At 45.8% G+C, this 16,884-nt stretch overlaps 1 protein-coding gene across 1 annotated transcript in view; it reads right to left on the bottom strand.

The window, feature by feature from the left end:
- The window catches only part of HTR4 (5-hydroxytryptamine (serotonin) receptor 4, G protein-coupled), a 16,535-nt gene extending 9,114 nt beyond the window's left edge, over positions 1 to 7,421 (bottom strand). Inside the window, exons 1-3 of the mRNA XM_010079647.1 lie at positions 7,114 to 7,421; positions 5,643 to 5,768; positions 4,459 to 4,659 (exon numbers count right to left, since the gene is read on the bottom strand). Of these exons, the coding sequence (XP_010077949.1) occupies positions 4,459 to 4,659; positions 5,643 to 5,768; positions 7,114 to 7,421 (635 nt within the window). The remainder of the gene's footprint in view (positions 1 to 4,458; positions 4,660 to 5,642; positions 5,769 to 7,113) is intronic.
- Between the last annotated feature and the right edge of the window lie 9,463 nt (positions 7,422 to 16,884).

The raw sequence follows: 16,884 nt of genomic DNA, 5'->3' as shown, positions 1-16,884 counted from the left end.
TCTTTTTTTCCCCACTGAGCAAATAAGCTATGAGCTCTGACTGTGCCAAACAAAACAAAGTTATGCATTGTTGGTCCAGAAAAAAAAATGTCCTAAAATGATTATATCTAACAAAATTAAATCCTTATTTGAAAAACAACGGCCTGCTGGTGTTGAGATAATTACACTGAGAAAAATGCTAAAGAGAATAGTTAATTGGAACTGGATAAATTTAGCTAGTAATACAAACAAACATATGTTGCCAAACGGAGATAGAGGACTCCTTCATGGTCCCCATGAGGGTCGGTGTGCGTGGAGGGCTACTGGCAGCAACAGTGGCAAAATAAATCACCATATTTCTAGAGGGTTTGTAAAGATTAATAAAGGACAGTGCATCCCTCAGGCTGTGCCATGGCCATCTGCTCTGTTATTAATGTTCTCAGACCTGAATTCTCTAAATCCCGTGCTAGTTTTCTTGCAGAGCTGAGTGCCGGTGGGGATAACTCCGCAGTTACATGTCACGTCTCGCAGCCTTTGTGGATGGTCTCCGTTTGCCCTTGCTCAGCCCTCTCCGTGCTGGCTCTCTGTTCCTCCACCTACACACCTGGGAGCTGTATGAGATGAGACTCCTTTTCAGATGAGAAGGGCACAGGGGATTTACAGCCTGGTTCAGAATTAGAGATGAAATTTGTGCCATATAATCAGACTGCTGACCACCTAATCATTACTTACTGATAGCTATTTAAAACCCAGTAAGTCTCCCCACTAATAACCTCCGCCTGCCCCTGCCCTGCCAGCAGATGTTTTGCAGAGCACAGCTGGGCACAGCTGCTTTCACCCCATCCTTGGGAAAGACATCATGCTCCCATCAAGCCCCCCCATTGCCCAAGCACCCTGTGGGGAGCCAGTTGATCCCCCTGCACCTCGGCTGCCTTGGCTTTAACACCCTGTAGCGAAATGAGTACGGAGAGCGATGCGGTGCAGCACTGGGAACAGGAGGCAGCAGGCAGGGGCTTCGGCTGCAGAAGGGCTGCCACTGCAGAGCGCCAGGGTTTCGGGTGTTCAGGAATCTCTGAAACATCATTTCTCTCAAGGGATTGTGCTAATTTAATGTCTGAACAGTACATTAATGTTAATTAATGTTTGTAAATGGTGCAACGAGCATCTGTCACTCTGGTGCTCCAACACTCTTTGGATACATCTGCTTTGCTTTAGCCTTTATTTAGCAGTGATTATGTGGTATGTTTGAATTCCAGTAAGAAAGATTAGCGTTGAATATACAAACACACAGCCAGGTCTGTTTTGTCATGTGTTCCATAGCAAATCTGCAAATGTTTCGAACACGCCAGGCAAACAGTGTACCTAGTGCCCAGCAGAGAGGCAGACTTGGAGGAAAGCTCCATGGGCTGGGACGTGGCCAGGAGAGCTGGAGGAAGCAGAGGGAGGGTGCAGGACGCTTTGGTTGCATGAAGAGCAGTGGTGCCAGATGTGCAACTAAGCCCAAGAATACAGACACTCAGGACCTGTTTGTTTCTCTGTTTTTTTTTTCCCCAAGACTTCGAGAAATAATTGTATTGCAAATTGTACTGCAAATACTGGAGAAGAAAACTGCCTTTCCTGACAGGTTAACTGGATTTGGAGACTGTCACAACCCCTTGGTCTGTTTATAGGCAGTGCAATTATTTTTATTGCATAGGAACAAAGAATGGATAGATATGCATAAAACATGCAATAAATAAATTACTCAAGGCTAAATCTTTCTTTTATATTATAATATGAAAGAGATGATGAAAAACATAACCCGGTGACAGCAAAATTTGGATTCGGTGAGCCCCGAGGTACCTCTGATACCTTGGAAAAACTTTGTCAGATGAGACTGAGAGTGTCTCTAAGTCTTTGCAGCACTTTGCCCCCTGTGTCTGATGGTAAAATCAGTTTATCCTGTGGTGATTTCTCCAGATTTTCTCAAATGCCTTTGAGAGTTAAAGTCTGAATGCTTGTTTTTTTTTTTTTCTTCAGAGGCAGTAATGGAAATGGATACAAGATTTTATCAGACAAAAGTCTTTTTGAGCAACACTTTCTGAAAATATTGAACAGACTGACTTTTCAAACTGAGTCCTGAGGATTAGATTAACCACCCAGGTTTTTTAAGAAAACCACAGTTGCATGCCCCAAAGTAAAACAGAAGGCAGGAAATATATGAATCACAGAAAAAACACCAGCTAGAAAAAGCATAATCCCATAAAGTCTGAACGAACAGAAGGTCAACAAGCTTAGAGAATTAGTTTCCTCCAAAACACAGTTACAGCTCCTGCTTTCTTTCAAGACATTCTCTTCTGTGTAATATTCTAGTGATTAAAGCATTGGCTTGGGATGGGGGGATGGGGTGGGGTCCCCAGACTCAGCTCCCCATTTCCCTCTGTCCAAAAGAAGGGGAATCATCTCAGCATTACTGTAGGCAGCGTTGCCCACCCATTGCTACGGCAGCTCTGCATCTGGCAGAGAGAATCCAAGACCCCTGGGCAGAGAATAAAAGAGCACAGAAGGAAGAGCAGAGCCGTAGTCCTCTCCGGTGCTCACACTCTGCTCTGAATATTTCCTTTAGTACAGAATAATCTAATCTATCTTGTTTTAGGGTTTTTTTGTTTAGGTTTTTTTCCCCATTTCCAGTTCATTCTACTGAGCTGGGTGTTTCCAAACTCTGCCTCAGGTCTGTTCACAGAAATAAAATCTTCCTGCATAATATCATGATCTCTGTTCTCTATCCCTGCACTGTGAACTCTGAGCCATGCATTTTGGCAGTCCTAGAGCCTAGGTTGCCCTCAACCCCTCTGCCACCCCCAGGCGAGGCTGTCCCAGCAGTGTGGGGACCAACAGGGACAGGCAGCAGGAGCAAGAGCTCACAACATGGCAAAGGGTGGCGCAGACAGGAGAAGGGGGGAGTTCCCCTTCCATGCACCCACACTGGGGTTCCCCATCCCCTGCGGGTGTCAGAGATCAGGGGGCGAAGGGGAGGGGGGAAAATAATATTGTCCCTTCCTGTCCCCTTCTCTACTTGACCCGCTATGTTTAATGAAGAACCTGGAGAATCAAGCCCCAACATTTTATATAACAAGGCCACATCCAGAGCACAGTGCCTAACGTCTGCTTTACTGGTAATTGGCTCAAAGTGGCAATTTGTCAACGTTTTTAAGATAATGAGCTTCCTATTTGTGTTCCAGACATCTAAACTCCCAGATGAGGAAACGCGCTGTAGCTATTGCACCTCAGCTTCTCTCCGGATACAATACCGCATGTGCCAGTGCCCCCCTCTCCTGCAACAAGGGAGAGCTGCCCATCAATGGGGAAGTTAATCAAGTATCTTTTGAAGTCTGGCTGGGTACAGACTTTTTGGATGAAGGGTGCTATTTAAATATCAATTGTCACGATGATGAGAATTATTACGGTTATTTTGGCCATATTAGTAATACTAAGTAATACTATTTTAAAAGGTATTGAAATCTCCACACAGAACTGAAATGAAAGCTCTAAATATTGCTTATTAGAATAGCTGGTCAAAATGTTTTCTTCTAAGTATTTATCCTGTGAAAAGTTCTTACTATTCTGTATGGAAAGTTCTGTCACTTACCCTGAAAAACTGCAGAGAACAGTAAAAAGAATTGTTTGCCATAAACTATTAAGGATTTTGCCTTCATTCCAACTTTGCAAGAAAAGTTTAAAAGAAAAGAAAGTTTTTAGGACCTCCCACAAAGCCTATGCACCCTTTTCACCAGCTTTATTTACCTCCCTGTTAGCCTTCACTAGTGGAGATGTCCAAACGGATGCCTCAGAAAAACAGCCCATAAAATTGGGGTGTGGGGAGAGGTTGCTCTTTATATTCTTCTCCTTATAATGCAGTAATATATGCCACCATGTGTCATTGGGTAATATCAGTTTTCATCTGCCCGTATGGCTGCCAGCAGCAGGAAGAACATCTCTGACAACCCTTGAAAGGTATGTCAAATATTTTTTTGACAGAAGAGAGAAAGCCAGACAACTCAGTGTGTCAGTCCCTGGGAAGACGGGGCTCAGCACAACACCTCAGCCTTGCGCCAGCCGAGGCTTCCCTGCTGCCCCAGCAGAGAGCAACACCCGACACTGTGACGGAGAGCAACGGCCCTGCTAAAACAACGTCCTGTGCACAGTGCACCTCCACCTAGGACAGCTGCAGGTTTTGTCTTTCGATACATCTTTAAGGTGTTTTTTCTTTACTTGGATGCAGAAACTGTGTCACCTCTGATCAGCAATGCAACAGAGCTGTGCTGCAAAGCGGCCAAGAACCTGGCTTGCTCTATCGATATAAATCTCTTTCCTTTCAAAGTTTTCCTGCACAGATGAGGACTCAGAGAGCTCTCTCCAAAATCAGCTACTGCTGACGAGCAACAACACCAAGGAAATTTAAAGCAACTGTAAACATTCTCTATTCTCTTGTGTTCGTACCTGTCCAGCGAGATACAGCACAGATGCAGGATTGACGCTGTGGTGAGCAGGACATCGAGGGACGTTCGGACCAGGCAGAACATCTCTCCATAGATCCAGTTGTCCTGAACCAACTCAATGGCTCCAAACGGCATCACCAGCACAGACACCAGCAGGTCCGCGAAGGCAAGGGAAACAATGAAATAATTGGTCTTGATTTTCCTGCAAGGCAGATCACAAAATTAGGGTGGAATAGTTTCAGTGCAGCATCCTCTACATGTGGACTGAGATTTCAGCTTGTTTTCGGGTCTGATTTGCTCCATCACACTAAAAGGTCCTCTCTAACATACTCTTCACTTTATGTGGTCACCTCTAGCTCGTTCCTGGTTTTTACAGGTAAATATCCACAGTGTTCTCTGCATCAACACATCTTTCTGCTCACACAGAAAAGGCAAATAGATGTTCACAGGCTTCTGCATCTGGCTCAGCCTCACAGCTTGCATTGGAGAGTTTGGGCTGGAGGAGGGGGATTTTGTTTTAACTTGTAAATTGAGAAAATCCTTCCAGAAAGCACTAAGAAACTAGACTGAAGCTGTAATTTTAACTTGAAGAGTACTTTTTAAATCATAACAATAAAATAGAATTAAATCCATTAAAAATCCCACGCAGAATATGAATAGAGGCTGCTGAACATCTCACTCTGCTCCTGAGGCTGGTCTGACATCTCCCAGGGGTAGCAGCAAGCCTGGAGGCAGGACTTTTGCCTGTGACCCACCCCCAGATCACCAGCAGCACTTGCCAAGGTGCAGCAGTGCAGCACACCTGTACCAAGACCTTAATCTGCAGGATTTTCTCGTGGGCTTGTTAGGAGATTTGAGATGGAAAAGAGGTAGAGGCCAACCTGCTTCTCCAAGGAATTGCTGCTTAGCTGTTTTTCACTGATTTATCTGGTTTTTAAAATTGAGAGTGCCAAAAACGTAGTGGATGGATGCTAAACTGACCCCACCACCATGGTGTAAATCTGCGTGGGAATGCAGAGGGGCCAGTGCAAGAGTCTGTTGTCACTGTGGTGCAACACATATCCAGAGACACCCCTCATCACGGCAGTTTATGCCCTCAGCGGCAGAAATGGGGTTTTTCAGGTGGGGAATTTCCCGCGTGCCTCCCTGTGGAAGGGCAGGCGGTGGCTGGCCGGGTGGGCTCACCTGAGCTGCCTGTCCCGGCACACAGCCACCATCACCAGCAGGTTCCCCAGGATGGCCATCAGGATCACGGCGGAGATGAAGGTGAGCAGCACGATCTTCTCCGCTACGCCGAAGCCCTCACTGGAACTGGGAAGCACACAAAAAAGAAAAGAAACTGCGGCGGTGCTGGGAGGGAAGCACCCGGGCAGCGCTGAGGTGCCAGCATGGGCTCTTGTTCGGTGAGGGCAACAGCAGCATCCCCCCACCCGTCACAGCGAGGCAGCCTTCCCACCACGACCGTTAAGAATCTTGTACCTATGGGGAAAGCTGTGGGGCTTCTGTTCATCAACAGCAGGCTACAGGCAGAGGATCCCTGCAGTGCCCACAGCCACTCATGTCTCCCAGGGGCGGATAATCAGCCATTTACCGCAGAGCTGGACTGCGCTGTGCCTGATTTCTGGACGTCCCTTCAATTCAGAGCCTCTGGATGAAAACATTTTCATTCACTTTTCATTCCATTTTCACCTCAATAAATAATGATATTTTCTATGTAGAAATATTGTGGTCTTTTTTTCCTTTCCTTCTTCTATTTTTTTTCCAAGGTTTTCCTCAAGATAAGCATTTTACATCTCAGATTTTGAAATCTTCTATATAACAATTTCGCTTGATCTCTCTTCCCTTCACTCTGTGCCCCAGAAGAAGAAGCAGTCTGGCATTTTGTTTCTTTCTCACATGGTAACTTTTGCATAATTAGGGAATAATAAGGAAACAATTTTTTTTTTAAAAGGAAGTGCGCAATTTCTCCCTACCCTGACGTCAATAATTTATTTCAGTTAGTGAAGAGAAAGAAAAGAAAAAGGAAGGATAACATGAAAAGATAATGCTGGACATATTTTAAGTCTGCGTTTCTCCAAATATCTTGTTAAATGTTTTCCAAAATATTCCTTTTTCTTTTGGAGCCTGCAAAACAGGAAGGTCATAAACAGCATGCAATAAATAGAGTTCAATTACTCATAAAATTGGTTCCATTACAAAATTCTTGAACCACTTTTCCTTTTAGGCTATTTCTAGTTATGTATCCAGAACAAAATGCATTCTAAACCTTCACTGCTTGTGTAACTTCCCTATTACATTACACAGGTGAGAACAGGTGTTTGTTCGTTATCAAGTGTGGCTAGAAATAAACTGACATTAAGAGCAGCACTTGACACTAATTCAGCAGGGAAATTTCTTTATAGCGTACAGAGCTGGTATCCAGCACCCAGGATTAACGTTGTGAGATTGTTCAGGTAATTGAAAAATTGAACTGTTATTCTGCTTTACTTTGACTTTCTCTGGGGTCATTTTTTATTTACTAAACACATTCCAGACTTTTACACTTTATCTCACTCAATTCTCCTGATTTTGACAATGCTAAAAAAGATTAAAGACTGCTGAGATCCTGTCTCCACTACCTGTGCCATTTTAATAAGCTTTTAGCAACAGACTTCACCCTGAACCTGCATTGCAGAACATCCTTTTAACCACAATCTCCATTTTTGTCCCTAAAAGTGATGCCACTGCATCAACGACTTTTTTGCCCACTGCCAGTTCCACCGGTGGGTCAGCCGGCAGCCGGCTGAAGTTGGACTCTTCATATTGAGTATGAGCAACAAGAGGGGCTGAGGGCAAAGGGTACTTAGTAAGGAAGTGGGGTTTTGTCTTGCGTTGGAATGAACAATCCCAGTCCAGAGGCAAAGGCAAAGGTATGACTGCTTCTTTTGCCCCACTGGTTTTCACCACTTCTGCCAGTGAATTCATTCCTGCTTAACAGGGGAAGGTCTCTGGTGCTGTGCTGAAGGGGTCAGATGAAACCATGGGTTCACATCCAGCAGGAGACTTATTTTTGTGCAAGCCAATTACAGGTGCTAAGACAGGAGAAAGGCAAAGATGTGTTTTTACTCAGCATCTGAAAGAGGCTGCACTTAATTAGAATGAGTTGTCTGCTGACCTTAGCATGACTTCAGTGAGGGTAATTAAGCCTCCAAGGAACTGCCAGCCATGGGCAAATCCTTCGGTGCCTTCAGAAATGTTGACAAGGCACTGTCTGAACTACATGTGGCGTTCCCGGTTTTTATGGGAGAGTGTGGCTTCCTGACACCTTGAGTCATTAGTTCTCAGACAACTCTTGCAATGAATGGGTTATATGTCTGCAGTTCTTGCGATTACACTGCAATTGTTGCCTGCAATTTGTCTGCATTGGTCCGGTCATACCTCCTGCCATCTGACAGAAGAAAATCCCTGTCAATCAAAAGGATCTGCCTCATCCATCATCCTGCCTCTGGCAGTGGCCTGCGGGAGATGAAATGCCTACACGCATACAGCAGTGCCTCCCTTGCATGCTCTCTCATGCCACAAAGCTCTGTGTCACAGGGGGCTTGCGTTTAACAGCTCTTGGTGGATTCCTTTGCCTTCCCTCTTTCTGTCCCGTCTTTCAAACTCTCAGTACTTGGTGAACACTATCTCCAGGCAGCTTTCAAGCTTTCCTCCTTGTCCTTGCAGTAACATGCTAAAAGCAAAATCGAGCAAATGGCATCAGTTTCTGTGCTTCACAATCACCAGTGACCACCCCAAATTGCACACAGAGGCTCTTTCCTCAAAACTAAAGGCAATTGGCATCTAATTCCTTATCCTAACACTAAAATCCCAAGCCACCCTACAAAACTGGTCACTGGCCACACAGCTGCTCCTAGAAGAGGGTGTCATTCCTTCCCCGCATCTAGAGATCACTCTCCCTCTCCCATCCACCTCGATGTACTTCTGATCTGAAAGACCCCATCTTCCCCAGCAGCAAAGTCCTGCGTTGGAGATTTTGGGAGGCAGGAAGCTGAGAGCTGCAGACACATGAACCTGCACTGCAGGAAAGTGCTTTGGAAAAGGATGAACAGCCGGGACCGGGTCCTTCCCCATGGGCACTGCACACAGCGGGATGCAGGAGGCGATGCTGCTCTGCAGGAGCTGTACCGACCGACCTGTCCCACCGCCTGCCTCCTGCTGATGGCTGCTGCACGGCCAGGGACCTGTCAAGCACCAGTATTTTGAGCACAACCGAACACCAGAGCCTTCATTACTAATGTTCATCAGCAGAAGAAGACACCATGAAAATGAAAGGGAAACGGAAAACAAACCGCTCCAAAGGCAGGTCAGGCACAGGCCCTCCAGCTCAGTACCGGCTGTGATGAAAAGCCTCAGAACAATGGGGATGCCGGGATCAAAGGCACCTTCGCTGCCAAGCTGCAATTGTACCTGTCTGAATGAGCCTTCACAACGGGCGAACATTGCTCTGTGGCTGCATCTGTGAAACCAAATGTCAAACTCCACTGAATAGCACTATACAGAAGATGTTCCTTTTCCTCCCGAGTGAGCACGGCAGCACATACATGCTGTCACAGTGGTAAAGAGGATGATGATGGTTTAGTTTATAGAGAGCCAGGCACAGGGTTAGATTTATATTTTGCCTTATCTAGCTTTGCCTGTCCTTCCACTGTTCCTAAACAATTCCCATCACTGCGTTATTTGAGCACCTTGCATCTGCACTCTGCAGCGTGTACAGAGGGGGACAGGCACCCCCCTTTTCCCCTAGCCCTGCCGGGGGGTGAGCTGGCCATGGGCCACGGATGGGGCTTCTCATTTCACCATGCAGTGCCTTGGGAGGGGGGCTGGTGACTGAGCCTGCTGGCTCTTTTCTGGGGGGAAGCCGCAGGGTTTTGAGGCTGCCTGCTGAGAGATCCCTGTCCCCTCCCTGCAGCGGGGACACTGGCTCCCAGGCTGGTGGCTGTGCTGCCCAGGGAAAGGCACCTGGTGTCAGGATGCCCTGGGGCCTCATCCCAGGGAGCTCTGGAGTGAAGCATTTTGATTTGTCCTGTTCCTTGAATAAGCTGCTCTGATCCTAAAGACGATGGGTTTACACTCAGACATAAACACTTCACAGTAATCAAGACAACGTGCAGTAAGTGCACGGGTGAACTGAACTGCTCACTCATCTCCTGCTGGAAAGCTGCCTTGCCTACAGAGGAAACCCTGACAACTGTCAAGGCTGCCACCTGCTATTGACACCACAGGGATGGCCCTGTCCCCAGGGACCAGAGCAGGCTCTTCACACCGTGTCCGCTCCTCAGGAGTACCACATCCCTTCTGGCAGGGTGTACCCTCCACGGGTCCCTCCCCAGCAGTGACCGCAGCCGCATGCCACGCAGCTGGGCAGGGGACGGCCGGGTGCCTGGGGTGCTGCTGGCTGCCCAGCCCACCCTGCTCCCCTCGGGATGGGCACGGGCAGTTCTGCAGGACCCAGGGAGGAGGCATCTTGAGGGATGCCAGAGAAAAAAGGCACTGGAGGTAGAGAGAAATGGTGATTTTCCCCATGCAGCTGGGACAGAAGGAGCTGCAGACATGTCTGTGCTCTGCCTTAGCAGCAGGCTTTTCTGCATTGAAGAGAAAACTCCCACGGCTGCAGGGAAGTTACAGCTCTGAAGTTCCAACTTGGAAGTTATAGCTGGCCAAGTTCGGTGCTTTGAGGCAGAAGACTGACACTGAATTTCAGCTGGGTTTTGCTAAGCAATGACAGCCAGAGTGCAGGGATGTGGTTTTGGTGGAAGGGAGATTTGTCCTCGCAGGGCAGCTGTTGGCCCTCTCCTTGGGTAAGAAGCCCAGATGTTTGCGTCTCATCGGGGCTCATGAAGAAGGACAGGGACCATAATCACAGGTGAAGGCTTAGATCTGGTCTGTGCTCCCAGACATCTTCCTGAGTGAACAAGCTTATTGCCCGCTACAGAGACCTCCATCCCTCCCAGCCTCATCAGCTGCAGAGAGCAGTGTGAGTGAACGGACACTGAAGAGAATTCCCCACCGCAGGGCTTTGGTGCACAGAGATTTTGAGCTTTACTCATCAAAACAATCTCTGGAAATGCCAAAGGAGGCCAGCACTGAGCCATATTTCACCAGACGTTGCACTGCTTGGAGACGGAGGGATGCTCCAGCTTCAGCCAGGCAGCAGGGCAATGCTTTAAGCCCACATTTCCCATGGATGCACGCAGACAACCCTGCCCTGAAGTTGGTGGCATCTGCTCTGCGCCATTTGACTTGGCTGGCCCCAGCCCAGGGCTCTGAACAGAGACTGGCTGGTCAGAAACAAGCACTGCCACACTCATCTATGGAGCATTTGCTGTGATCATAGTTTCGGAAGCATTTGGGAGATCTCTCCAAAGAGTATTTCTTTCATGTTGTGTTGTATTGCTCCCCTGGGGAACATTAAATGGGATATGCATCACTGAGGGTGCAGGAAGGATGTTCATCTGAGCTGTGTTTCTGTACATCTGCCTTTTGAATAATCTGTCATCAAGTAGGCATATTTGTTAATTATTCAGTCTCAGTAATTCAAAGCTGTTAATAATGGAAGAAGTAGATATTGCTGTAAATTAAAATCAATGGTTTGCATAACATTTTTGATCAAATCTGAGTGCTCTGGCTTCCAAGCATGCTTCCCTGTTTAATAAAGCAGAGATTGATGGGTTTGCTATTATGAGGAAATGAGATTCAGATAAAATGACTGTTGGTTAGTAAGAATACAGAAATCACTTAAGGAAAAAAGGTGAAATACTGATGTGGAATGAATACTTAAAACCCATATGTGGGCACATTTAAGAGTCTCTTCTGTATAGTAATTAATGTGAAGAAAAAAAAGTGTAATTATTTTTTCAAGCTCAATTTCTACTTCCATGTAAAAACTCCAACTTTTCTAAATGACCTCAAGTGCTTTTGCATATTTTATGCAGCAATTAAACCGCATAGATCAGTCATGTTGGTAAGACCATGCACATTGCTCCTCTGGTTTTCGTTACCCATGTCACACTCTGACCTCCCCACCACTGCAGTGGGAAAAGATCACTAATAACAGCTCAGTGCTGAGAGCACCTTGGGCACTGCACAGACACTCTGCAGGAGTGGGAGATGGCAAAGAAGGTGAGGGTTGAATAGATAAGATTATTTGGGGGCAGAGGAGGGCAGCTGATAAAAAGGGGGCTGGATGGCCCATTTCCAACCTGGAGAGGAATAACTGCCTGCAGAGGTAACCTGGAGCATCGCCTGGAGGCAGCCAAAGACCACAGTGAGCACTTCATAACAAGAGATTAACTGCCTGCAGAGGTAACCTGGAGCATCTCCTGGAGGCAGCCAAGGACCACAGTGAGCACTTCATAACAAGAGACGTGCGTAATTCTCTCTGAAGAAGATTAAAAGCTCAGAGCAGTGAGTTTTACCAGGGTAGCCTAGAAAAGTTTTCTTCTTGATTTAACAATGACCTCAAACTGTACAGGGAATATGTGGAGCAGTTGGTCTCTTCTGTTTTCAACAAAGCCATGGCTTTTCACTCTGTATCTCCAGCTGACATGATATTTCATGCAGGTCTTTACAAATAAGCTGTCATTTGCCTCTCCTCCTTTCTACTCCCCTGATTATTCCTAGGCATAAAATCAGAAGCTGAGTGTTAAACACTTAAGATATGTTATTTTATGAGTAAACCTAACAATGTGTGTCTCAGTATAGAAACATGACAATAGGGAAGATATTATTTGATCTATGGCTTTCCAGCTGTTACCATATTCTTTTCTACTGCCACCTAAAAATATTAATCAGAAGTCAGCGTTAATGCAGAAGCATATAATTTCTTATAATATAATGCCTGCAAATGCTACACTGCCTGCGCTGCTTCGCTTCAGACTGTGCAGATGGCAGGACAACTTCTAACAGATCCAAATCAATCCCGTACTTCACTTCTGTTTTAGAAACAGATTGAAATTAATTAAAGTATTGACAAGCCAGAAATAAACAGCATTCCACAGATCAAAATAACTCAGTCATATAAGTAGTTTCTTTGAGTGCTTGGGTTTCTTTTTTTTTTTTTAACCAAATAAATTGTGGCAGTGGGGCAGGTGGGAAGGGATGAGGTTTTCTCCTGGTTTGAACCTCAGGAACGTTCTGCAAACTGACTTGCTTACACCAATGGTGTAGGGCTGAAAACACACCATCCTATCGCAAACAGCACCAGCCCAAGTAGAACCACGAAGGATGACAAGAGGACTTCAGACCACGCCCTCCTGAACACAACTCCTGATAACAACATCACTGATCCTGCACCTCCGCTCTGCACAGCTCCTGGAGGCTGAATGCTACAGTGCTTCAGAGAATTAAGGGTTTCAAGCAGCTGATAATACTGATTAAAATAACTTGTCAAGATGAAGCAAAGAAGATGGGCTATTTAAATGCTTCAGAAATTGCCACGTGTGGGCTGTGGAGTCAATCAGTGTGTGCTCAGCATGCCCTGCGTTTGGGAGCGGGTCTGTTCCAGAGCTGCGGGGCGTGCAGGACCTCCAGAGCCATCGGGGCCGGAGCACGGCTCCAGCTCCGCACGCACCTTGAGACTGCCCAGAGTCGGGCTGGCACGCAAGGCACAAGGGGCTGCAAGTGACAAACACAGAAAAAAAACAAGCTTTCTGCTGGTCTGTGCAATTTCCTTAGCTTACAGCAGCAGAAATTCTGGATGGAAATCGGATCTGGGGCTGAAATCTGATCCTGAACGATGTGATCCTTTACCACGGTCTTTGTACAGAGGAAGGTGAGACATCAAGAGAGACAGCAGTTTGCACAGTTATACGGGAAATGGGCGACAGAGGTAGGAGAGAAACCCAGATCCAGAGAGTCTCCAAGCACTGTCTAAGCCTTAGGGAAGTTAGGCGGGAGTCCAGCAGCCACCTCCATCTCTGTTTTTCATAGAATGAAGAATGAAACCCTGGCTCTGCTCTTTCCCAGGCAGCAGATCAAGTGTTACATAATTTACACCCACATATGAATGGATATTGCTGTAAGGCTGATGCACGTACGTACAATCTCTAAAACCCATTAGACTGTCACCTAAAATATAAGCTAAAATTAACTTCTGAAATTAGCATTAGATTAAGCTCATGGTATTTACATGGAGGAAGGGCAGCTGCTGCAACTACTTCATTTGGGATCCACTAGCAACTACTGCAGGAGAGCTCTTGTGCAAAGCCCTGTGCAATCACCAACTGCAATCTTACACATCTACCTGGAGTTTGCAGGACCTTGGCACTACGTTTTGTTCCTTATAATATACTTTCACATCTTTACATTTTACTCTCAATGCCCTCCTCATATGCTGAATATTCCCCTTTTATTTTCCCATAAGCATACAACACTTTTTGGATATGCAGGGTCTACTTATTTTAATGAGGTTACCAAATACTCTAGAGCTATGAAACAGCCAAAGCTCTGGCATAGCCAGGAATTTAGGCACACTACAAAGGGGAGCAGAGATGTTGTAACAATCACTTCTCCTTTGTAAACACTGAATAAAGCCAAAGATCAAATGGGCCTTTAATCAGAAATGTCTTGATCAGTTCCTAATTACAATTGCTCCTCAGAAGTAAGCTCTCTGCATCTACCAAACTACATGTCAGTTCAATGAAGAACAGAAGATGATGAAAGAAGCACAAAAATAAACCTGACTTTTGGTGTATATTCCACATTAATAATGTGATTACCCTCCATTTTCCAGATAAGTGGCTCTTGTCTATCTCATGTCATACAGAAGTTTTAAACAGAGCAGGCTGTACATTCACATGACAAACACAACACAGCTACGCTCAGATCTGATTTAACAAAGCACCTTATGTCCCAGCAGCATTCCCATCAATTGTCATTCATTTCACTTCCATATTCTAGACATGTTGAAGACAGAGTCTAGTATGTACTTTTGAATAAGAAGGGTTGTAATTCAGTTACTGTACAATTGTACTTTACAGAGACATAAGCAGCGTCACCATTACACATACATGTACAACTGTCGCAGGCTTTATCTCGATAGTTTAGAAACAGGGAGTTTGAACTTGATGCAGATCTGTGACATAACCTCCTCTGGCATGGGAGTGAGTGGGAAAATCAAGGTTTAGACTCATGTTGAACACACTCTGAGTGCACAGATTTCTCACAGAAATCTGTGTGATGCCTCCTGCAATAACCATGTGCAAAACTGGGGTGCACCGAGGCTGACCAAGCAGAGCCCACCATTCTTCAGGGGTGAGCTGCTGCTCCTGGGCTAAAAGCGTTTGTTCCCTGTCTCTTCCCATTTAAAAAAAAAAAAAAAAGAAAAAGTCCTACCCTATCTCCACGTTTGTTTGCCAAAAGATAACTCTTTATCAAAACACTATAGTGGCAGTTCTTAGTCTTTATTGGCATTCTCATACCGAGTTCTCATTTTCAAACCTGGGAAAACCTTTGTCCCCATCTTTACAGAAAGCCTGGAAGTTGCAAGACTCAGATCAAAAAGCAGGAAGGTCCTGCTCTACTTTTGCAAGCAATACTTGCAGTCAGGGAAGTATTGTTAAATGAGAGGCATTCAGTCAAGACCTGTGGAAGAGTCCTGGCATCGGGCTGTATATTAACACAGCCAGGCTGTGTACTTTTCCCACTGCTTGTTTACACCTTGGACAATAAAAGACAAATACAGCTATTGGCTGTCTAACTTCTAATATTTCCTGGATAGTTTCCCAGTTTCAATAATCCAGAGGAATGAAAGAGTTTCTTGTTGTTACCGCTGCTAATGGAAGCCTTGGCACAGACAAGATGATACACTGATTTCTGGAATACATGTTTTCTGAGACACCCCTTAGACACCCACACGAAACCCAGTTCCCAGACAATAGCAGGAGGTACTTTCACGCCTTGTTTGAAGACAACATAGGACTGTACGCCCCAATGAGTTTTTTAAGGCACAGCATGGTGGAGTTCATCAGTTCAGCTCCCAAGCCGTGTGCCCCTTGAAATATTTGACGGGGTGATTGCCTTGTGTCCCCAGGGAATGCTGTGTCTCCTTAGTCCCTTCTCCAGTGCCACAATTTCTGAACTGCCCAACCCGTTCGCTGCACCCTGACACAAAACACATCAGTCAAGCAGGGTAAGAGTCACCTTTGAGATGTCATGCGTTGCCAACTCTGCTATACCTCCATCTGAGCTTTACCATGAAGAACAGTGGGGCAAAGCTAATTCCAGAGGTGGCTGACAGAAACCTTCCGCTCACAGAGTACGTGTTCCGTCAGCTCATTTCGTATGAGCCTCGCTCTTGCATTTAGGCTCCCGATAGGTGTCCTTTCCAAGCAAGGACATGGAAAGTCCTTGATTCAAGAACAGAGCACTTAAATTTCTTGTTTAATTTAAACCTCCTTCTACATCCCCAGCTAAGTGCATGTTCGGAATACTCTCCACAAAAGCCGTATCACATTTCTCACTTCAAATAAACAAGAGAGGATGTCAACCTGGGCAAGCAGCAGAACAGAGGAAAAACAAAGAGCTGGGACTGCTTTGCAGATGGTAAGTGCAGACACCCAGCTCAGACGCAATCCAGATCCCACCCAGGAGTCACTACCAGCACATTTCTCCGAGGCCAGCCCAAGAAGCTCTGGAAGTGTTTGTTCAGTTGTGATTTCCTTTGGCTAACAAGTGCAAGAGCTTCCAGGGGAATGTCTTGCAGTGCCAAAGACTGTGACAAAGATTGCTAGAAAAAAATGCTCCTGGAGAAAAGAGGGATGTGAAGGGAGAGACCCTCTTCCCCACAAAGGAGTGAAACAACCTAGAGGTTTCTGGTCACATCAGGTGTGGGCTCTCCACTCACAGGTTCTATGAACTTCATGGTTGATCCACAGCTGGGAGCTAGCTGCTGCCTCTCCCAGGTATCTCAATGCAGGCTGAATTTAAAAATCTGTTCCAGTTCGATAACTGGCCACTTGCAAATAAATTACTGCTGGGTACCACAGGTCTGTAATCGTCCCTGCCACTGACTGAGGAAACTGGTCCAAGAACTGTGAGGGGAAAAAAGAAGAAAAGTAAAGCTCAGAGGGAAAAAAGAGATAAAGCCAGTGGCACCGCAATGATACTGCTTATAGTGTCCTGGTTCAAGAGTCAGCACCATCAGACAAGTTCTTTAGACTAGAAAATAAGCTGTGAAGCTGCATCTCAGAATGGATAACAAACTAAGAGCCCTACTGGAAATAAAACCTACTGCCCAGACATACTTGGAAATGAGCAAAGGCCTGGAGAGCTGAAATTCAATAAAATAGAGCAGAAACACAGCATCAGTCTGAGGGTTTAAAAGCCTACAGAGGAAGAAAGGCTGGGCATGTCAGCTGTATCACGTCGCCCTATTTGGAAAGTTTTG

Source organism: Pterocles gutturalis, unplaced genomic scaffold (assembly GCF_000699245.1).
Source record: "Pterocles gutturalis isolate BGI_N339 unplaced genomic scaffold, ASM69924v1 scaffold15164, whole genome shotgun sequence".
Classification (NCBI taxonomy): domain Eukaryota; kingdom Metazoa; phylum Chordata; class Aves; order Pterocliformes; family Pteroclidae; genus Pterocles; species Pterocles gutturalis.
This window is presented reverse-complemented; position numbering and strand designations above follow the sequence as displayed.